General features: G+C 39.6%; 1 protein-coding gene across 15 annotated transcripts in view; it reads right to left on the reverse strand.

Annotated features, from left to right (window-relative positions):
- Window positions 1-4,975: 4,975 nt before the first annotated feature.
- Window positions 4,976-23,587, reverse strand: part of TP63 (tumor protein p63) — a 249,622-nt gene continuing 231,010 nt past the window's right edge. For 11 of the 15 annotated variants that reach the window (XM_056565437.1, XM_056565440.1, XM_056565441.1 and 8 more), the window contains 11 exons: window positions 22,569-22,755; window positions 22,141-22,256; window positions 21,933-22,042; window positions 21,652-21,788; window positions 20,660-20,742; window positions 19,042-19,166; window positions 18,212-18,385; window positions 9,518-9,675; window positions 8,635-8,779; window positions 7,213-7,306; window positions 4,976-6,367 (listed from right to left, as the gene is read on the reverse strand). In XM_056565437.1, coding sequence (XP_056421412.1) covers window positions 6,071-6,367; window positions 7,213-7,306; window positions 8,635-8,779; window positions 9,518-9,675; window positions 18,212-18,385; window positions 19,042-19,166; window positions 20,660-20,742; window positions 21,652-21,788; window positions 21,933-22,042; window positions 22,141-22,256; window positions 22,569-22,755 — 1,626 coding nt within the window. In that variant the 3' untranslated portion in view covers window positions 4,976-6,070. Of the gene's footprint in view, window positions 6,368-7,212; window positions 7,307-7,919; window positions 7,996-8,634; window positions 8,780-9,517; window positions 9,676-18,211; window positions 18,386-19,041; window positions 19,167-20,659; window positions 20,743-21,651; window positions 21,789-21,932; window positions 22,043-22,140; window positions 22,257-22,568; window positions 22,756-23,587 lie in introns of all 15 variants that reach the window. The other 4 variants (XM_056565448.1, XM_056565438.1, XM_056565447.1 and 1 more) reach the window with 4 other exon arrangements.

Consider the following 23,587-nt stretch of genomic DNA (forward strand, 5'->3'; position numbering starts at 1 on the left):
GTGGGTCAGACCGTCCGCCAGTGGGGGGCCCGTCCTGAGCGGCAGCCAGGGAGGGGGTGGCACGCAAGGACTTACAGGATAGGCAAATAGGATTATCCGAACCGCATGGGAGTTTATTTAAACAGGTAGCACAGGTATAGTAAGTGACCAAGGGAATGGTCACCTGCCTGGAGGGAGGGGGGTCAGGTCTGGGGTCAGACATTGCGCTAAGTATCAACTTAGTGGACACAGCAAAACTTATGGGTCCTGTGTCCCTGGAGAGTAGCGCAGCCAAACTGTGTATGCTGTCGGCTTCTGACAGCTACTGAGCCCGCAGCGCACGCTTTATAGATGTTTGCGCGCGCTGCAGACTCCCTGGCCTTCCCCCTAATCAACCCCGCCCCTATCCAGTAGGAATCAGCTGTGCCAGCTGGGCGGAGGGACCGCCCCTACCTCCTGTAATCATGTTGCGGACGCAGCCGCGAGTGAGGTCGGGGTGGAGCTGTGCTCCATTCTAGAACCCAAGCCGCGGGCTCAATTTTGAGCCCTGCGGCTTGGATAAGGTCTCCGAGCGGCGCTGCCATCCGTACCACAGAATTGTGCTGCGGAGGTGCCGGGGAACCGGAAGCGAGCGGACCTCCGCTCACTCCCAACAAGGGGAGCCCAAGCCGCAGGCATAGTTCCGCCTGCGACTTCAGCCGAGAGTCTATGCTGTCTGCCCTGCGGGAGCTCCGTTCCCTCCCTCGCTGCAGGGGAGACAGTGCAAGCCGGCAGCTGCCGGCCAGGCTGAGGTTCTTCTAGCTAAGAGGAACCTCAGCCTAGTAGTTCTAAGAAATAAATAAATAAAAAGTGATGAAAAAATGTTTAAATAAAAAAAACTCCATATTCAACCCCTGTTAACCCCTTAATCCCTGACTTCGCCAGCATAGGACCCCTGTCTTTAGCCCCAAGGGGCGAACAGGGGTCTTGGGGAACCCGGACCCAGGGTGTACACCTGCTGCTGGCGGTTGGAGAGGAGGGGTTAACAGCTCATTCAGAAATGCCCATGCCCCTTGCTCGCAAGTGGGGGATCAGGTAGCGCCATGCTCCAGTCGCCCCACACTAGAGAAAATAAAAAAGGGAAAGAAAATCTAACTTTGCCCTAACTAAGAAAATAGACCTGTGTCTGCCTCCTTGACACTAAGCTCAAAACTGAGGTATGCTGTGTCCAGAGGTGGGTTATATACCCTGCTGGGAGGAGCTGACTGTTTTTTGTTTTGCCTAGTGTCAGCCTCCTAGTGGCAGCAGCATATAACCCATGGTCCTGTGTCCCCCAATGAAGCGCTCGAGAAATACGCTATTTTGGACTTTGGAATTTTTTTTGCGTGTACGCCATTGACCGTGTGCGGTTTAATTAACTTTATATTTTTATAGTTCGGACATTTACGTACGCAGCGATACCACATATGTTTATCCTTATTTACAGTTTTTTTTTTTTTTATGGGAAAAGGGGGGTGATTCAAACTTTTATTAGGGGAGGGGTTAAATGATCTTTTTTAACTTTTTTTTTTTGTAATGTTATAGCTCCCACAAGGGGCTATAACATACATTACATTGATCTCTCATACTGTTCATCGCTATGCCATAACATTGCATTGATCAGTGATTCTGCTGCTTGACTGCTCCTGCCTGGATCTCAGGCATGGAGCAGTCATTCGGCGATCGAACAGCAAGGAGGCAGGTAGGGATCCTCATTGCGTCCTGCATGCTGTTCAGAATTCCGCGATTTAACCGCAGCGGTCCCGAACAGCACCACAGAGCTAACCGGCTAAGTTTACTTCCGTTTTAATACCGGACATCAGCCCGATCAGCGATGTCCGGCATTAGCCATGGGTCCTGGTTGCTTATAGCAACCGGGACCCGCCGGGTATAATGCACGCTCACCTGCTGAGCGCACTTCATACATCAGGAGCCGCAGATGGACGTTAATGAACGTCCATTTGCGGCAAGGGGTTAAAAAACTTTTATTCCAAAAAAACACTCCCTCACAAGCCCTCGTTTACCATTTTATTAACATTAAACAAACAAACAAAAAAAAAACTCTGGTCATCGTCGTAGTCCACAGGATACACAGATCTGAAATGAGAAGGAAAAACAAACAAGGAAAATAGGTTAGTACATTTATTGTAACCCACCCGCACTGCACGACTACAACTCCCAGCATGCCCTTACAGTAAGGACATAATGGTAGTTGTAGTCATGTAGCAGGGCTGGGGGGAGATGTGCTAGTGGGTGACAAGCTTGTCACCAGCCCCCACTGCATGACTACAACTCCCAGCATGCCCTTACAGTAAGGACATGCTGGGAGTTGTAGTCATGCGGCACGGGCAGGTGACAAGCATGTCATCTGCCCGCCCATCTAACACTCCCCCGTGCTGCACAACTACAATTCCCAGCATGTCCTTACAGTAAGGACATGCTGGGAGTTGTAGTAGTGTTGCGTGGGCGGGAGATGTGCGTGTGGGTGACAAGCTTGTCACCCTCCTGTACATCTCCTACCCGCTTGTCCCACCGTGCCTGTGAAAATGAAAGTAAAAAAAAGTTGCCAAAAAGTCTCATGTGCGACTTTTTGAAAATGCTGTCATAGGCAAGTTTGTAAGCCAAGTCTGACCTTGCTTACACTTGTGACTTTTTGAAGGGGGGTTTGCGACTTTTATTTGATTACGTGCGACTTTTGCAATGATAAATCCTGGACCACTGCAAAGTAAAAACTGAAAATTGCTTAGGTAGTGCAGATTGGTATTTTTTGCTTACCCACAAAAGTGACACAAAAATTGCTTAGGCGCTAGTGCGAGTTTTGTAAGCGGAAAAAAAGCTGCTTAATCCTTTGGATAGGGGATAAGATGTCTTAGCGCCGGAGTACCCCTTTAAGCTCATTAGAAACTGTTGAAAAGCAAATTATTCTTGGGCTCTGTATATTTACTGGGGGAGATTTATCAAAACCTGTGCAGAGGAAGAGTGGTGCAGTTGCCCATAGCAACCAATCAGATTGCTTCTTTCATTTTTTAAGAGGCATGTAAAAAACTGAAAGAAGCGATCTGATTGGTTGCTATGGGCAACTGCACCACTCTTCCTCTGCCCAGGTTTTGATTAATTCCCCCACTGTGTTTGACAGCGGCCCCCTTGTTCTACTTATTTCCAGTATGAGCAATGTGAGTATAGGGCGGTTACCTACAGTCAATCCTAAATTTTACAAATAATTGTTTTAGGAAGAACAGTAAAACTATGCACATATGTCCACTGATCCTGAACTGTCCCGGATTAGAACAAAAAAAAAACCAATAAGCTGGATCCATTACTATCCATCGCCCCACAAGCTGAAATGGGACGCAGCTTTGAACATATGAATTATCTGGTATGGTTGCCTGTTGGGGTGGTTGAACCGGATCAAAAAAACCCTGCTGCATGTTACATTTTTTATTTATTCTGTGCCTTTATCCTGGATGTAAACTTTGCCTAATTCCAGGGCAGCACTGCAACTTTGTAACACTTCAAGATCAATGCAACACAATGGGGGAGTTTTATCAAAACCTGAGCAGAGTAAATGCCGACCAGTTGCCCATAGCAACCAATCAGATCGCTTCTTTCACTTTTAGAGGCCTTTCCTAAAATAAATTGCAGTGTAGCCCTGGCCTAAATAGTGCAATATGCTACTATGAAAACAAATGGTAAAATGCATGGGGGCACACTATCCTGCATTTTACAAGAAATGCATTGATTCAGCAAACTGCAAACCTAGTATTGAGTGCTGCCTTGTTTAGTGATTTTGTAACAATTTGTGCTATTCTCCAAACTCAGCTTGCAGTAACATTGTGTAAGTATGTTGCTTCTGTATTGCTGTATTTTGGTAACACTTTAAAGGGGTTCTCCACCATAAGGTGATTTTAGTATGTACCTGGCAGACAGTAATGGACATGCTTATGAAGGATCTTGTCTTGGGGATAAATGGCTACGCTGTGAGATTAACATAACACTGTGGCTAGCTTTTTGCGAACTTGTATTTCCTGTTTCACTTTTCTTTTTTTGACTACAAATCTCATAATTCAATTTCTACCCCTCCCACACATCAGCCGCCCACCCATTGAAACATAAATGAGCTGCATCCATTCAAAAGACCTGTGGTTTGTATGCTGGCAAAAATAAATATTGGAGTGAAAAATCACAGAAGCATTGTGAGAAAACCGTCACACACAGGTACAGACACTTTATTATGAACTACACTAACTTTACAGCCCCTGTAGCATAGTCAAATAAAAAAATTCCTGGAATACCACTTTAATATCCCCACACAGTAGAATGATATAAGTATTTGGTAATTTTTGTAGTGTGACACTCAACCAGAAGGTAAACCATTCTTTTTGTTTTATTTAGAAATAAATCAAACAAATTTAGATAACTGAATTTGCAATTATACAAAATATTTACAAAAAATGTCAGCTCAGAAACAAGACTTTTCTTTTTTTGTTTGTTTTATGATTTTGTAATAAACAACATCAAAATCCAGTGCTATAAACACCGTACATGGGAGATCAGGGACATTGCATGTTACTTCACACAATATATGGCAGTGAGGAAGGAAATTACAATGAGAACAGCCAAGTCTTCACCTATGAATGGAGAACAGCTTATTTTATGTTAATATGCTATGTATGTTCCAATATAGTTGAAATATAGGACTCTAAAGTTGAATATGTACAAACTGTTTAGGGGGAAAAAACTATTGAAAATGAGAGTTTAAATGTGGCTGAGCCAAAGCCAGAAGTGGATTCAAAAGAATTGGTAAATATAAATGAAGGAATTTTACGTCTTCTTCCTGCTGGATCCACTTCAGGTTTCGGCCCAAAAATCACATGGAAAACTACACTTAAGGTTTTCCTAAAAACGCTTGTGTGACACCACCTTAAGACTAAACAGTCTTATTTTGACACAATAAATCTCTTTTGGAAGTCCTGTTATCCCCAAAATACAAAAAATGTAAAAAAAAAAAAAAAAAAAAAAGTATAAAAACAGAAATATACAAAATACTTATAATATATAATCTATCAGTGCTATAATAAGGCAGTAGCACAAATGTATCTAAAAAGTCAGTTTACGGTAAAGCTGCCATCACTTTGGCATATATACTTCAGTACCAATAGCACAGTACAGGCACATATTAATGACAGCGCCTGAAGAAAAAATGTGCCTGACCAGATCTGGGAATGAGTGGGATGAACACAATCTCACAGATACAACCGCCTTAGCTCTTTGAATATGCTGTATTTTTGCCATGTCAGCCTAATATTACATTTTTTTTGCCATTTGGTATGATACCAAGGCTGATGTCTGTATATAATATACTGCCATAAAACAGGATGCCAAAAGAGGTGCTTTATACTCTGCTTATCATTTCTATAACGGAACTAGTGGTGCTCTATTGTGTAACAGCAAATAGCTGTCTATAGAGCTCTCTACTGAAACGGCAATGCTTAAATAAGTGCAACGATATTCACATGACCTACAGCGGGAATCTAAAAACCTCTGTGTCTCAAAACATAAAATAAAAGTATTGGCAAGGTCTATTCAAACTGGTACTGGTTGGCACACACAGGGGTTTTCTTTATCTAATCAGCGACAGGGTGAAGAAATACTTCCCCCCTGTAAAAAAAAAAAAAAAAAGATAAAAAAAATGTAATTGTAACTTTAGATTTGTTCAGTACAAAATATGGAAAAACAAAAACCTGGCCACCACTTTTACTGTGAAATGAAATGTAGTTTGTTGCCACCCTCCGCTAAGGTTACTTATTCATATAGATATTCCTTACGTATCCATACAGCTACAGTAGTTGTAGCTTTAAAGTTCTGGAATATAAGTTACTGCAACAAAATGGTGATTTTTTTTTTTTTTTTTAGCTTTTTATCTCCATGTCTAACTTCTGACTGCTCCCCACCATCTCCCCTATACATATATATACACATAAATACAATGGTGAGTGATGGATAAACAGATAATAAGCTGAAAACAACATTTGGGCCCTGCGCAGCAATATTAAGAGGAAAAGCAAGAAGATAGTCATTCGCCCTCTTCCTTTATGCGCTGCTGCTTATTTCTACGCGCATCCATATCGAAATTGAAATCATTCCAATCATCGCGTGGTGGGAAGGAGATGGTTTGGCGCAGTGTGAACCGCACTGCATCAATGACTCTTTCTCCTCGAGATTCGTTGGATCCCACACTGACGGTAGAGGCACTGCTAGTTGTCCGCAGCAGATGGGGCGGCGATGAGAACTCATGGATTTGCCTGTGTTCTACTAGACCCTTCCAGATTGCATGGCGAAACTGTTCTGGAATCTTGAGGCTTATCAGATCCTATATAAGAAAAATTGAAGGTGAGAGATTGTAGAAAGCACAAGGTTCACATAGCCATTCACCTTCTATATCTGATCAAATAAATAATAAGGAGGAAACAATTGTATCCTATGCACACAGGATTTTTAATCTGGGGTCTTCCAGCATGAAAGTGATTGGGCTTCATTATTAACGGTAGTCCTGTTGGTTTTTAACATTGACACAAAAAAAAAAAATGCTCACTTTAACTTAAATATGTTGAAGTCAAAAATAGATGATGATGGAGTGCATCTCACAACTCACGCTCACTGCAATAGTGACTGCTTGTAGGTACACCATTATGCTAAGTTTGTACTATTCTTAACATGCTGTAATATTAGACGCAATCCCTTCCAGTGACTCTCTTCACATTAACCAATGACCATTATTGGCGCAATATTTGAATATGTTGTTAAGTGTACACTATTTGTAATGGCAATCTGAATCTGACGTAGGGGTTGTGCAACCCAGAAATGTGTTATGGCAGTGTTTCCCAACCAGGGTGCCTCCAGATGTTGCAAAACTACAACTCCCAGCATGCCTGGACAGCCTTTGGCTGTCCAGGCATGCTGGGAGTTGTAGTTTTGCGACACCTGGAGGCCCCCTGGTTGGGAAACACTGTGTTATGGTGTGGACAAAACATAGCATATATACTACCCTGGCAGACATAGCATGCTGTATATACTATACTACTATGCTGGGTTTTTTATGCTATTTTTTTAGGGGAATAAGGTGGCAGTTATAGACATAGAACAATGTGAAAATAGAATTGGTCCTCATGGAAGATCTAAGGAATTGAATACAATCCAAACGATTTGGAATCTCACCTCCATGGAGTAGTGCTCAATCTGATAGATGCTGCTCAGGCCCTGGGTAGTGAAATAGTCCAGACAGGATGAACATCCCAATCTCGCTAAAAAACTAGAAGACAAGAAATAATACTTTATATAAACAGCAAGTCCTGGTTTGGAGAGATTTTTATTTTCAGAATACAAGTTTTCAGATAATTTCAGAATATCAGACAACATAACATCTGTTATGTGCTTTCTGAATCTTTTAGCACTGGGAGGCTTTTAAAAATACCTCTTTAAGAGCTTTGAAATCAAAGCTATGAAATATGAGTGTACAACCAATCGGCACAGAACCTATATATATATATAATGGCAGGTTCCACTCTGAGTAATGAGAGATGAAAGATTCTGCTTAATGGAGTGTTCAAACATGCTCTAAAAGTGGAAGAAGCATCAAGACCTGGAGGGACCCACTGGCAGCCAGAAGAGTCAACTCAGGAGAAAAAGGGCAAAGATTTAAGCACCTGACAAAGCAAGCAGCATAGTTGAAAGTGGCAGAGTTGTCGGGGACTTCTGGGTAACAGTAGAAAAATTGTCAATTTTTTCATGGTTGAAAAGAGTTTGCCCGATTTCATTAATCTAATGTGAAGTGCCCAAAACTCAGCCATATTAGCCAGAAGTATTCTTAAATGCAAAGACTAGTAAAGGACTGGGTTGCAGAGGTAAAATTGGTGTCATCTCACCTCACGTCTTTCTTTTACTTGTCCATACGCATGCACAAATTGATTAGGGGTGGGGGATGAATCCAAGCCCAGGTGACTGTAAGAGGGGTGCAAAATACAACCCCTTACTTTCCATATTTTCTATGATTTAGATGTTGATACATAAAAGATGCAGAAGGCACTTACAGGTTATACAACTATGCTTAAGTTAATTACAGACATGCAATCTACTGTATTACAACATAAAGAGAACAAACACTACCTAGAAAGAGTTCAGCGTGATGCACAGAAATCCATTAAGGTTCATCAGGATGCAACAAAAAAGAACTTGCAAGAACTTTAAAGTTTAAACAAATATTTAAAGTTGAGACTTTTCATACAAAGCAAAAGACAAGATGCTTCAGAAACTGATAGGAAATGTTAAAGGTTGCACATATTTGATCCAGCAGATCAATTTTGGTTTACATGTAACCAATATCTAAAGCCGTACTGTCATTTGTTTAAACTTTTGACATGTTGTCCAGACATGTCAAAAATTTTGATCGCATCGGGTCTCACTCAACTTGTTGCTGATGTTTTCATCACAGAGAACTGCATTTGTCCATGTTCACTATTGTCTTATGTAAACGCACTCTGTACCCATTAAAATTGTTATCTTTTTTTTAGACTATAAAACAATCTCTAGTAATATATTGCCTCTGCTGATCTGGACAATAGGTATTTTTTATGCACTTACCTGGAGATGCTACAGTCTGTTGGATATGGAGGAGGAGGTGTGCAGTGGGATGCGGTTGACATGGACAAGGAAGGAGGCAGCGATTGTGGTGGGCTTAGCCCATTAAGATCACCGGCCATCGGCATGTGAGCAGTCATCATGGGAACTGGTAGTAAGAAGAAACAGTATATAATGTAGCTTAAAGACCTGAAGAACTGTCTATTTTATTGGTGCAATCTATTCACTGATCTTCCTTTCCCCTTCCTGCAGCTATATCTTAACAGTGAGGAGAACTGACAGAGACAGGAACAGTTTGTTGTTTAAGCTTTGTCAGAAGCAGCAGAACAACCAGCTATGTGAAGGAGTTATACACACTGCAGGAAGCTGTAGGAATGGCTAAGTAAAGACTATGTAGAAAGTTGCTTAATTTTGCATTTAATAAGAGATGGGCAATACAAACATTTAGTGCAAAAATATACAAATCCTTTAATAAACCTATATTATAGAATTGCAAGTCACAGATTCATAATGCAACTCAGTAAAGGGAATTTCAGCTGGTTACTGTAATAAGTGTAACACAATGCTTATGACACATTTTCTGTGTATCACATGTGTATGTTTAGCAACATATAAAAAATGGTGCAGATGTACCGCTTGAAAAATGATCCCATCTATGCTGCAAGCAAATGCTGATGAGACGTAATGACAGATATTGGAGAAGGAGCACCCATTCTATATATGACCGATTCCTTTCCAACATGACTAAAGTTTCCCATATGTAATCTTTTTATAGACTGACAAATAACAGCTAAAGTAAACAGACATGGAAAATCTAACTATAAATGAGTGCATTATAAGACATTTTGGTCAGGGATAATAAGACTAGTACAGAGTATATACTTACTGTTAGATCCCATGCCATCTGTCATGGCATTTGGAGTAAGAGAATTTCTCTGCTGTGGATTCATCAGCTGACTAACAGAAGGCAACTTGTTCATACTGTTCATCTTGCTGAGAGGAGGAGATGGAGATCCAAAGGAAGGTTGTCCTTGTAATGACGATCTGCAAAAGTGCAAAATAGATGATGAGTTACTTGCAAATCTCAATATTTATTTCATCTTTACATCACAGTTCTACATAACTAATGGAAATGAAAGGGAATATAAATGTATAATAGAATATACATGTCCACAGATTGAAAAAAGTAGAGTGGCTGCCTTGTTTTCTTTACATCAATCCTCCAGGAATCCACTACACATCGGTCAAATTGATCAGATTTTGAAAAATACAGATGAGGGTTCGGAGTTTTCCTCATTCCAAAATAAAATGTTCTGTAAACTATTGTTCATCAATAAGGCCATTTATAGTGGCATCTAGGAATGCTATCTGGTTTACATTAAAGCCTGGAAAAGTTTAGAATTTCTATTTTTATTTTCCTATGAGGAAGAAGTGATTTTTTTCCCCTGACTCCATCATTCCAGTATCAGTGAACACATCTTCCGGGCAGGTATGTGAAAAGATAGGATCACTCTCACCCTCCAGGTATACGGCATCGAGCCAAGCGGAGGAGGTGGTGATCATACGCCCTGAGGCACTGGCTGCAAGACCTTAAGATTCAATTACACAACTCAGATTCCAGACTTAGTTCATTGGTGTTTTGATAATAAGGAAAAATATATGGTGCAATGCAGGCTATGGCTGACAATGATGAAAGGGTGATTACAGTACAGAGTATTTAAGGCTATGATTCAATCAGAAAACATATGAATCAGCTTTTATTATTACACATGATGATTGAAAACGCTGGAGCATATTCATGTTCAACTTAAAATGTCCTAGGCCAGCTTGTCACCATGTTCACCCCAAGATTTTACATGTGATAACGTAACAATTGATCAACCAACTTTTTCTTCCCTATAATAATGTGTCTATACTGTAGCTACTTCCTTAGAACTTCCACCTTTTGTAGCTTCAGTTTTATTATTATATTATTGATAAGGCAACATACAACTTGGATTTTTACACTTAAGATGGTCTTGACTGGCTAAGCAGCGTTAACCTACATGTGTGGGTGAAACTGAAGTTATAAGAGCCATCTACTCATAGGCTACAGACACAGAAAGATCAGCTTCCCTCCTGAAAATTACAGTAGATTTCCATATTTTAACAAGAACACTTTATAATACCCAAATACAAAAAGCTGAAGAGCCACGTTGGAGGTTGAGTACTTAACAGGCATCTACACTGATGTGTTTGTCTTATTGACCTTAAGACAAATCTGGATTAAGCACAAGAAAGAGAACAGGAACTGGAACAAAAAGACATCCAATGTCCAAGATAAACTAATATAAATATTTATTGGCAATTTAGAACATGCAGTCACTCGAAAGAGCAATTCTCAAGAGTGCCAAGGGGAAACCCAGAGGAATTTGTCTAAACGAAAAAAAAAAAAAAAAAAAGAATATTTTCCAATTTTTATACAAGATTAAATTTTTATTTTTCAGAGTGAATGACAAAATATAAGAAAGTACAGCATGTTCAATGCATACAATCCAGTGTAAACCTCAGCATTAACAGTACTGTGGTAAAAGCAGTAGTGGAACAGCATTGTAACATTGATATTCATACTTTTTCCATCAGTGTTAACAATATGCAAGTAAAAAAACAATGCACTAAACAATACCATAAAGTCACTTATGTCTCATGACCGTATAGTAACCACAAATGTACATTCTAACAGTCAGTATTCTTCTTCCTTGTTGCTACAGTATATTATCTTTCTATTGCTTATGATTTTAAATACATAGTAAGTGGGTTCCACTATTTTACGGTTTAATCCTATTGCAATTTCCAAGTAACTTTATATTACTTAATAGTGTCTTGGTATGATAATGGATGGATCTTGAAGTATTATTAGTCTATAAGAATTAATTATATTGTCATTACAACTAAGTTTAAATGTAACCTGCCAGCAAGATGCTCACATATTCTTCTGCATATGCCTTGCAGTTAGTGCTATTCACTTATTTCATACTGATACTACTATTATTATTAAAGTTCTTCACCTAAAGTATCAATATAAGTGTATCTTAACCCTAAAATTGCATACATAGCCCAAGCCTTTGCTCAAATATAAGCAATATAGAACACATGTCTGTCCAGCAGCAATTACACATAATATCACATGCCCAGCATTCCCAAACATATTTAATTGAGTAAATTACAATAAAAAAATAAATGTATACATCTGAGACCTGCTCAAATAGACACAAGTCTTACAAACACTAGTCCAGAAACATCTGACACTGAAAGGACAGGTCAGAAGGCACTTAGTCTGCCACATGGACAGATCTGTGCTTGAGTCCCTTAACAATAAACTACATAGCTTTTAAGAACAATCACAGAAAAAATCAAGCCATACAAACAACATGTTTCACGCTCCTTTTTTTCTACAACACGTCATTAAAGAGGATCAGACGTGGTGGAGTAACTATTTAATACTGAAGTATGTCCACTATCACTTGTGCTGCTGTATGACTTGATGCTTACTCAGGTCCTGGGGTTCAGACCTTGACATTTTATTTAGTATCTAGTATGAATTATGTAAATGTCTACAATATGGTATTATAGAATATGACACCTAAGGGTGCGTTCACACATACAGGATCCTGGGCAGATTTGATGCGCAGATTAGAAGCTGCGCTCAGTCATTTAGTTGCCATTGAAATCTGCATCAGAAAATCCTGTGCATCAAATCTGCACAGAATCCTGTACGTGTGAACGCACCCTAAAGGTGATGTAAGATGTCAGATATCTGCAGTAATGCCCATGAAAAGGTCTTATGTCTGAATCTCCAGTTCATGACAAGTGCCCCACGGAATATGCTTCAGTATTAAAGGGGAATTCCGCTGCTCAGCATTTGGAACAAACTGTTCCAAATGCTTGAGCCGGGAGCTTGTGACGTCATAGCCCCACCCCCTCATGATGTCACGCCCCGCCCCCTCAATGCAAGTCTATGGGAGAGAATGTGACGGCTGTCACGCCCCTCCCATAGACTCGCATTGAGGGGTGGGGCTTGATGTTATGAGGGGGGTGGGGCTATGACATCACGAGCTCCCGCCACTGGCTCCAGCATTCGAAACAATTTGTTCCAAATGCTGAACAGCGGAGTACCCCTTTAAATAAACATGTCCATCCATTAAGGACACTTCTTAGTTGTTCATAGTCAGGGACCGTTTACATCAGAGCTCTACAATTGCTTAAACCACTTATAAAAACATAGAATGTGTCGGCAGATAAGAACCATTTGGCCCATCTAGTCTGCCCAATAATCTGAATACTATCAATAGTCCCTGGCCCTATCTTATATGAAGGATATCCTTATGCTTATCCCATGCATGCTTAAACTCCTTCACTGTATTTGCAGCGACCACTTCTGCAGGAAGGCTATTCCATGCATCCACTACTCTCTCAGTAAAGTAATACTGCCTGATATTACGTTTAAACCTTTGCCCCTCTAATTTAAAACTATGTCCTCTTGTGGTAGTTTTTCTTCTTTTAAATATGCTCTCCTCCTTGAACACTCTCTCTCTGATGCAGCTTATCACTGTTCATTTTGACAACATGCAATTTATGGACAATTTTTTTTAACTAAATTATACTTGTTTTTATATGTTGCTTTATATTAAGAAGCCCCATTATATTGGAAGGTTGTTTAAAGAAGTTGTGCACTCAGGGATTGTCCACTTGAAGTCATCCGAATGAAGAACTGCTCCAAAAAGCTCAGGAGGACTTTGTACTGCCTACAATAGGCATCTTGTAATACAGCAGTGAAATGTGCATATGTGTAAAGTTGTAGTTGGTAAACAATAGCTGATCTCTGGAGTGCCCCCAAACCACCCCCCCCCCAGCCCCCCGCGGTCCTCACTCCCTAACAAGTGTAAGGCCCTTCATGTTGTGGATTGCATGTCGGTCAGCTTTACTCACTACCGCCTGCTAATCCATGGCATATAAAAGGGTAAATTCGCAGAAGAGTGTCCACCAAGGATTGTTGTGTGAACATACAAAGCAAATTGTACACACAGTACAGATACAGAATTTGCTAAAACAGTAACCAAAATAACTATTGCAGACAAAAAGAGGAGAATGTCCAGCGCAGTCTCGATGCAATACATGTCTTTTCATTCAGCAATCAGCCAACATGGTGAACAGGACCTGTTTACCATGTTGGCTGATTGCTGAATAAAAAGACATGTATTGCATCGAGACTGCGCTGGACATTCTCCTCTTTTTGTCTGCATTACATGAGACGTTGGTCCGGTCTAGTCCGAGACGCAGTAGAGACAAGTGGGAGAACTGTTCCTAAAGCCACGAGTGTACAAAATACTGTAACTATTCATAATAAAGTACACTCATTGAAATGATTACATTGTAAAGCTGTCATTCTGATGTAAACAGACCCCTGAATATGGATATTATATGAAATGTATTTCTAGCTCTATAATCAGATAAGATATAGATTCTTATCATATACAATAAGTCGTCAGTAAAGCCCTACCACTTACATTTGCTGTGGGAAAAAGTGAATTTATACCATATCAAAAAGAAATATTCCTAAGGCCACGTTCACATTTCAGTCAGTATTTTACATCAGTATTTGTAAGACAAAACCAGGAATAGAACTATAACGAAAAGGTCTACACTTTTACTATGTTTAATGCCTACCTCAAGTTTGGGTTTACCATCACTGATGTAAAATACTGTCATGTGAAAGTGGTCTACATTTTGTGTCTTCTCATTTTATGTTTTGTATAGGTTAGTGCATTAAGGTAAAGGTACAGAATGCTGTAGTTATCAGATTATTTCAAGGCCTCCACTCATAAGTAGTTAACATAGGGGAATATGTATTCCATCAGATTTAGACATACTGAGATCTAACAGTTATGTATTTTCCTATCTACAGCAGTACTGTCCTACAGCAAGGCAGAATGGTGAATGGTCTATTATTTATGGAAACATTGCAAGCTGGGGGAATGTTGAGTGTTTTGGGAAGGTATCTTTGTCCTTCAGAGGTTCTCCCCGAGGTTCCAGGAGTTCATTCCGGAAACAGGCAGACAGAAGACTGTAAGGAAGAAACCAGAGAAGAAAAGAAGAAAAGATGAAGACAATGAGGAGTTGGAAAGAGCAATGACACCACTGTGACCAAAGTGTGACATCCTAGAGAACAGGAGAAGTCTGTAGAAATTGTGTCCTCAATAGTAACATGTGATTTGCAGGGTTAAAATTTTAAAGAAATCTTCCAGAAAGAAGTAACTTAAGGACAACAGAGGGAACACGCTCCTCTTAACTGTGTGTACCTACTGGCCAGGTGTTAAAAAATGTCTCAGTCTGTACTTTATTCTGTTAGAATTGGCACTCTTCACACAAATATTCATACAATATTGCTTTTCTGGGAAAATGGACGTGAGAGAGCAAGTGTACCACAAAGATCTAGAAACAAAGGCTTACAATGTTGGGATTACAACACGTGCCAGCTCTGTAATTTCCTGAAATTCAAGCCAATAGCAAGAGTGCAGGACAAGCAACATGCTTAAGGTGGAATGAAATATAATGCTTCCTCCTTCTATTCCATCTTGATATGCCTCCAGTAACTAAACAATCTTAATGCCTGAAGTTTAAATGATCACCAAGTCTGGCATACTATTACACAAAACCACCTTTATACAGGGAAAGATTTGGATGCTGTCATTTTATTATTCTTGTGTTTTCTGACTGCTGTAGTCATCATCCTGTTAGCAGATGTATTGTATACTTAAAGGGGTACTCTGCCCCCTAGACATCTTATCCCCTATCCAAAGGATAGGGGATAAGATGTTTGATCACGGGGATCCCGCCGATGGGGACCCCTGCCATCTCCCTGCAGCACCCGGCGTTCGTTTAGAGCATCCGATGCAGCGCTGGAGGCTCGTGACGTCACATTCACACCCTGCTTGTGATGTCATGGCCACGCCCCCTTCCACAGACTTGCATTGAGGGAGCGTGGCCGTGACATCACGAGCCGAGGATGAACGCGATGAGCCTCCGCCCCACATCGCCAGTCATCTGGCACGGAGTGAAGTTCTGGGGTGCCGCAACAGAGATTGCGGGGGTTCCCAGCGGCAGGACTCTGGCGATCAGACATCTTTCCTTTGGATAGGGGATAAGATGTCTGGGGGCGGAGTACCCCTTTTATATAACATAGTCCATTCTAACCTGTACTACGGAAGGCTGAAGTGCACCAGTAAGAGTCCTTCTAATCCCAGCTAGAGTTCTCTGTTATGTATTTATGTTAGTCTGTATAGCTACATGTATTATACAAATGTACAACACTTTGTATAAGGTGTTTTTCTATCAGGCCAAAATAATTTCTTGGATTCTGACTGCTGAAAAGCGATTTCTATGCTATATAGAAGACAGGTGGGCATGAAAACCACAACACACTGATGTAAAGGAGTAAAACATCAACACCTTACTGCAACAATGAGCGATGCAGGTTTTGCTATCTTTGTGGGTGAGCTGTAATTTTAGCAGTCACACTGTGATCACAGAGGTGTGGGGGTTAGTGAGGAAAAACAAAGGAAACACATTAGAAGAAATGTGACATGCAAAATGGTAGACTTGAAAGAAGAGCAGAGAAAGGAATATCCACTACTGTGACAATCTTGAAAGGACTGTCAACAATTTTCCAGACCATAGTCTTACCAGTACCACCACATTTACACATGATGCACCTTCTGGAGTAAAATAACAACTCTGCTTTCATCTTGTTTTAAGAAAAGATAGACTTAAATCTTTAAATTCAATGATTCAAGAAATCCAATGTTTATATGGTAAAAAGGCAATGCCATACGCTTAGCTGCTGTTGGTGGACAGCACAACTGTAGAGTTTAGTTTACTACCATCCAAAACAATGCATGTGTGGCAATGCACCGGCACAATGTTTCCATAGAGAAACATAAGTTGTAGTCAGGGAAACATATACAGTGTACTAATTGGTGAGAGTTTAAAACACCTGAACACCTTTCAAAAACCTGAACACCAGCATCTTTTGCCCCTGCATGTCCCTTTCTCCACAAACATTCCTTTAAAGGGGTACTCCCCTGGAAAACATTTATCTTTTAATCAACTGGTCCCAGAAAGTTAAACAGATTTGTAAATCACTTCTAATAAAAAATCTTAATGCTTCCTGTACTTATCAGCTGCTGTATACTACAGAGGAAGTTCTTTTCTTTTTGAATTTCCTTTCTGGCTCTCTGCTGACACCTCTGTCTATTTTAGGAACTGTCCGGAGCAGGATACATTTGCTATGGGGATTTGCTCCTATTCATAGGTGTCATCAGAGAGTACTGTGGTCAGGCAGAAAAGAAATTCAAAACGAATAGAACTTCCAGTAGAGCATACAGCAGCTGATAAGTACAGGAAGAATTAAGATTTTTTTTATAGAAGTAATTTACAAATCTGTTTAACTTTCTGGCACCAGTTGATTTTAAAAAAACTGTTTTCCAGGGAAGTACCCCTTTAAACAAACAAACAAAAAAAGTGCTAGTTGGGGTTGAAATATTTAAAGGGAATCTGTCACTTTGTCTTGAAGGCAGCATAAAACAACATCAGAAATGCTGATTTCAGTGGTGTGTTACGTATGTATGACTATGGGGTACTTTTTGTTAGTCTTACAGTTTAATATTTTCAGCGTGATGCCTGTTAGGCAGGAGTCCAATGAATCCATGAGATAAAGACAGCTTTCTTCATACACACAGAAATAGGGAGAATGTGGTCAATCTGCAGCAGAAGGGCAGGGAGAGAATGATAGATTTGCCGCATAGTCCTGGCATCTCATTGCAACTATAAAGTTGCAAGCTTCACAAAAACAACACCATAGTCATACATAAACAACATACCACAGAGAGGGCTGCATAAACATGGTGGCAAAATCTCTTCCGAACCTATTTTACTTTGAAGTCTGGCAATGTTACACACTTGTCCTACAAAAATAAAATACAGTAGTATATACATCAACTGAAAATAACCCCAAAAATTTTAACCAAATCCAAAAGACACAAAGTTATTATTAAAAATTGTATTTTTATGGACTAGACACATACTCCGATGTCTATTGATCTTAAATTAAAGCATTCTCCAAGCTCAATGCAAGGGAAGTTGTGCTTTACATGCATAGGACAAGAAGTCACCACTAGCATGTAGTATCAAACTATACCGCCACAAACAATGTATAAACCTTGTGGTAGGTATTTCCTCTTTTTTCCTCCTCGCTACTTTTTGTGCCATGTTTTATCCATCTTTGGTCAGTACAGGAAAACTGAAAATCAGCATGTAAAACCCCAAATGCCAGGGATACTTTGACTCTTCGTAAGTACATACAACTTAGTTCTATATAAGTACTAAATACACAGAATATACATAAAACAAATAATATGATATCCTATTCCTACATACTGAAGAACACTGCAGACCGAGCCAGAACTTCCATGGATCACCTATATTTACACAATATGGTGGATTAAACTCTAAGACAAGTTAATAGATGGTAGTGAAGTTGTACCGTTCATTTAGGTAATTTTCGTCTCTGACATCTTGTTCTACTGGAGAAAACTTTAGATTGTGTTCCATGTAGTTGGGGCTGTTCTGCATTCTTTTTGGCCAGTGATGTCTGGAGAAGATGTCACTCCTCCCTGTATTTCGGGGGCCAGGCAAGTTGCTTTGTAGGCTTCTGTCCCTAAGCAATTTAATGTCATGTATTAAGAGTCTTAAAGCCAAGTAGTGAAAACTAATGCTATTCCAGGAAGCGTGGATATTTTACTATATCATATTATATGAACAACTATACCATGAGATGCCCAGCCCTGCCTAGGTGCTTGTAAAAGAAAGACAAAAAAGAAACAATCTGGCATTTGCACTGATGTGTGCACTACTGGATAAAGTGTTATAACCTTGAGGCTGCGTTCACACAAAGTATTTTGATCAGTATATTAGTCAGTACTTTTATTCAAAACCAGGAGTGGACTGACAGAGAGAAAAACTATAATGAAAAGATTAAACGTCCATCGCTCTATTGGAACACATCTGCTTTTACTGCTGTGACTGTGTGAAATAAAACCTTCCACTTCTTATGGTGCATAATAGAAAGATTTGCAGCTTTTTCTGTGGTTTTAACCCCCTCCTGTTAATGCTTTAAGATACTGACCAAAACACTATGATCCCGGCCCAACTGGCAAACTGGCTACTATGTAATGAAAGGGTGGAGATGCAAAGTAGCACTCATAAAAGCATCAAAAAACATGCAAAAATATCACCCCCAGCAAACAAAGCACACAAACATATCAGTAGTTGTATGTCAATTCATCTTGTCTATATACATATATATATACTCACTGTTTCTGCAGTAAATGCTGCTGTTGCTGTCTGTAGGTCTCAATGGTATGTTGTGGAATGTACTGCATAAGCTCCAAAGACTCCTTAATCTTTAATAATGTTTCATAGATTTCCCGGCCTTTTACCTAGATTTAAAAGGAGTCAAATAAAGACTACAATATCTAAAACACTTTTTCTTATAACTTTCTCAATGTGTACATTTTAGTTCTAATACTACATTTAACCCCTTAAGGACGCAGGACGTAAATGTACGTCCTGGTGAGGTGGTACTTAACGCACCAGGACGTACATTTACGTCCTAAGCATAACTGCGGGGATCCGATCATTCATAACGCCGCACGGAGGTCCCCTCTCCTTCCTCCGTGCGGCTCCCGGCGTCTCCTGCTCTGGTCTGAGATCGAGCAGACCAGAGCAGGAGATGACCGATAATACTGATCTGTTCTATGTCCTATACATAGAACAGATCAGTATTAGCAATCATGGTATTGCTATGAATAGTCCCCTATGGGGACTATTCAAGTGTAAAAAAAAAATGTAAAAAAATGTAAAAGTAAAAGTAAAAAAAAAGTGAAAAATCCCCTCCCCCAATAAAAAAGTAAAACGTCCGTTTTTTCCTATTTTACCCCCAAAAAGCGTAAAAAACATTTTTTATAGACATATTTGGTATCGCCGCGTGCGTAAATGTCCGAACTATTAAAATAAAATGTTAATGATCCCGTGCGGTGAACGGCGTGAACGAAAAAAATAAAAAAAGTCCAAAATTCCTACTTTTTTAATACATTTTATTAAAAAAAAATATATAAAAAATGTATTAAAAGTTTTTTATATGCAAATGTGGTATCAAAAAAAAGTACAGATCATGGCGCAAAAAATGAGCCCCCATACCGCCACTTATACGGAAAAATAAAAAAGTTAGAGGTCATCAAAATAAAGGGATTATAAACGTACTAATTTGGTTAAAAAGTTTGGGATTTTTTTTAAGCGCAACAATAATATAAAAGTATATAATAATGGGTATCATTTTAATCGTATTGACCCTCAGAATAAAGAACACATGTCATTTTTACCATAAATTGTACGGCGTGAAAACAAAACCTTCCAAAATTAGCAAAATTGCGTTTTTCGTTTTAATTTCCCCACAAAAATAGTGTTTTTTGGTTGCGCCATACATTTTATGATATAATGAGTGATGTCATTACAAAGGACAACTGGTCGCGCAAAAAACAAGCCCTCATACTAGTCTGTGGATGAAAATATAAAAGAGTTATGATTTTTAGAAGGCGAGGAGGAAAAAATGAAAACGTCAAAATTAAATTGTCTGAGTCCTTAAGGCCAAAATGGGCTGAGTCCTTAAGGGGTTAAAGGGGTTGTCTCATGAGGTTCAGTTCCTGAAGCATTGTCTATAAGACAAGTCACTTTTCCATGCTTGCTCACAGAGAGGGGGCCCAAGTAACCCCTTAAAAAATCATACTATAATATGGATGCAAGATGTCACAGAGATGTGTGGTATCACCTATAACTGAGCTCAAAGGGCTGTTAAAATGTAAGCACATACATACAAAGAACTATTTATCATTTATACTAATAAAGGTGGGCTTGAGTAAGGTATGTGACTTACAGGTAGATATAACACCTCATCATCTGGTAACCGCCTTTTTTTCACAGACGTCATCTGAATGCCATGTGTGGTCTGTCGAAAAGCTGTTACAAAAAAACCAAATAAAGTTAAAGCCATTTTGTGGGTCAAGCTGTATCTTCTGAATCTATATGGATTACATTATAGGTATTATAGACTTTGAATAACCAAACACTTCATAGTGTATAAAGAACACATGGATACTAGCTATCTTAAAGGGATTCCTGTCAGCTGTATTTGCTGGTAAGAGCTGCAAACACCAATGGATAGGTGTTAAGATATAAAAGCAAACTGCACCTTTCCTGGGGCTGATGGTGGTTGCACCAATTATAAAATCACCTTTTTATTTCTCATCCAAGTGTCAAGGCAGAACCGAGCTTCCTCAATGCCATAGAAGGTACAACTCTTTCATGCCCTCACCTCCCAGATCCTCATTGATTGTAAGCCGAGCCCTGTATATCAGTCAAGTAGAGGCTGGAAGATGAAGGCGAGTGAGGAGGCGTGCCGGACTGTGGCACTTGAGCAGCTATGCTCCTACTCTTTGATGCTTGGCTGAGAAATAAAGAAGCAATATTATAGGTTGGCAACAACGATCAGCTTTAATAAAGGTACAGTTTACATTTATACCCTAAAAGCTATTCAGTGGTGCGTGCAGCTTTTAGCCATAAATAATTCCCTTTACCAGTTGAAACAATACAAGTTACTAGTCTTTAGGGAAAAACTAGTGTGCCCTGGTAAAAGTATTGTGATGATCAAAGCGCTAGTTGTACCAGTATCAGATGGCTTCCTGGGGATCTACTAAACTTACAGTAAATAATCATAGATACCTTTTGTGAACTTGATTCACTTCAGTAATACCTCAGTGGTCCAGGCATTGTAGCCATAATACAGATAAGAAAATGATTCTGCATTACAGTTGTCTGAAACCAGCCTTACAATATGGAATCCCTGCCCACTACAATAAATGAACTTACATTGCTTCATACCTTCTCCATTTTTTGAGCCATCTGTGACTTGCTGTTTCCGGATACTGTCCTCATCTGCCTTTCTGTCTCTGCCTGGACAGGCACAAATTCGAGCCTCAAAGCATCTGCGTCCAAGTACTTGACCACTGAGAAAATCCAAAGAAAAATATTAAACCTTTTAACAGAGACGCTGAATGTGGTGAAGAGATTTGTCATCAAGTCGTATCTCACAACATCTAAATCATGGAAACAACTTGTGAAGTTGGTGAGAGAGATGACCAGATACTCACTCTCTGGTTTCCAGGGTCACAATGATTAAAATCGGCCGTCTATTCATGCCTCCAACACAACTGCTATTGCACATAAAGTTATACAATATTGTTGTGAATTCTGTGCCCACCTAAAACATAGATAGAGAACAAGACAGTTATATTTATAATAAGGTTCTGTGCGCATGTTTACAGCACACGTCTATTGCCCATCATAGTTATGTCTTACCTGTGGGGGCTCATAGGGCACCAGGACACTCTGTCTCCCAGTTATTGGGTCTTCCACATATTGTGAATGGTTGTTTCCCTCTACTCTAATGAGGTGACTGGCAGGAGCCATTTGACCTACAAATCAAAGAAGCACAAAGGCATCACTTGCCATTCTTTAACCCTTCTGTATGGCTGACATCAAGTAGTACCTAAAAGGGAATGGGCATAACTAGAAAAACATGGCTGTACTTTCAGAAGCACATGGGTAGATTCTGGCATGCATCTCCGCCTCATTGAAATAAATGGGACTGCGCAGTGATAACAAAACCTGTGGAAGTTTTTTGCATTGCAAAAAAAAATTAAAAATAAAATAAACAAAAAGCAGCCATGTTTTTCTAATGGTGGGAACCCCTTTTTTAAGATCTGTAAGAATTTGTTTTATCATACCCTCATTAAACTCTCGGCTAAGCTCATGGTTTGGGCAACGTTTTACAACTTCTGTGACATGTTCGGCCTTCTTGTAGACTGGCATTGCCCTTATAACGGCTCCTTGTGGCGGTGGTGTCATCACTTTGATTTGAATTGGACATGTCTTGGCAATTTGGCAGTAGAGCTTCTTCAGATCTGTAGAATACTAAAAGAAAAGAAGAAAAAAAAAAAGAAATTCAGCTGTCTTCAAGAATATCAAAGGTGAGTTGTCAATGCCAGGCAGCCCTGCCACTATGCCTACTACAGGTGTGGCAACACTTAATCCCTTCATCTGTCCTGTTCTCATACATCTGAGTTGTTAAGACCTTTAGACTACATATGGTAATTCACCATAACCCTAACATCATAAAATTACCAACAATAAGATTAACACCATTTTCAACTTCATAAGCCTGCAAAACAAACAGATGAGCAATGGGAAACAGTATTGTCGTGTAACCAGGTGTTGCTAGGGTGCAGCACTAACAGGATTAAATGTGCGGATTAACAAAAGAATATTTACTATTTCATTTTAATAACTTAGAATACAAAAATGTATACTGCATGTGAACACAAAGTTATGTAGTAGTTTGTTTTGTACTTCAAGCTACATTTTGGCAATCATGATGCTGAACCCTTATACTTTCAGCTCAGCCAACCTTTTGACAGTATGGCTCCAACCAGTTTACTTCAGCAATAGCTGATACCTAAATGCTAAGGAGAAACACTTTATAGAATGCAAGATTCTATATAAGAACATTCCCCTTTGGGTACAAGTAAACTTAGTATGTATAAGTAGGATATGATTTTTTTTTTTACAGTGAAACCCTTAAAATCATGGCTTTAGATAAAACGTGATGCATATCTAAGAATTCACTGGAAGACATTGAGCAATTTGTGCTGTGCCCTGAGGCAGAGGATTAAAACAAAGCGGCTTCAAGTAGCCTGCGGATACACCGAATGCTGCCAGGAGATAAAATACACATTGTGAAAGCCAT

This window comes from Hyla sarda, chromosome 3 (genome assembly GCF_029499605.1).
Source record: "Hyla sarda isolate aHylSar1 chromosome 3, aHylSar1.hap1, whole genome shotgun sequence".
NCBI classification, from domain to species: domain Eukaryota; kingdom Metazoa; phylum Chordata; class Amphibia; order Anura; family Hylidae; genus Hyla; species Hyla sarda.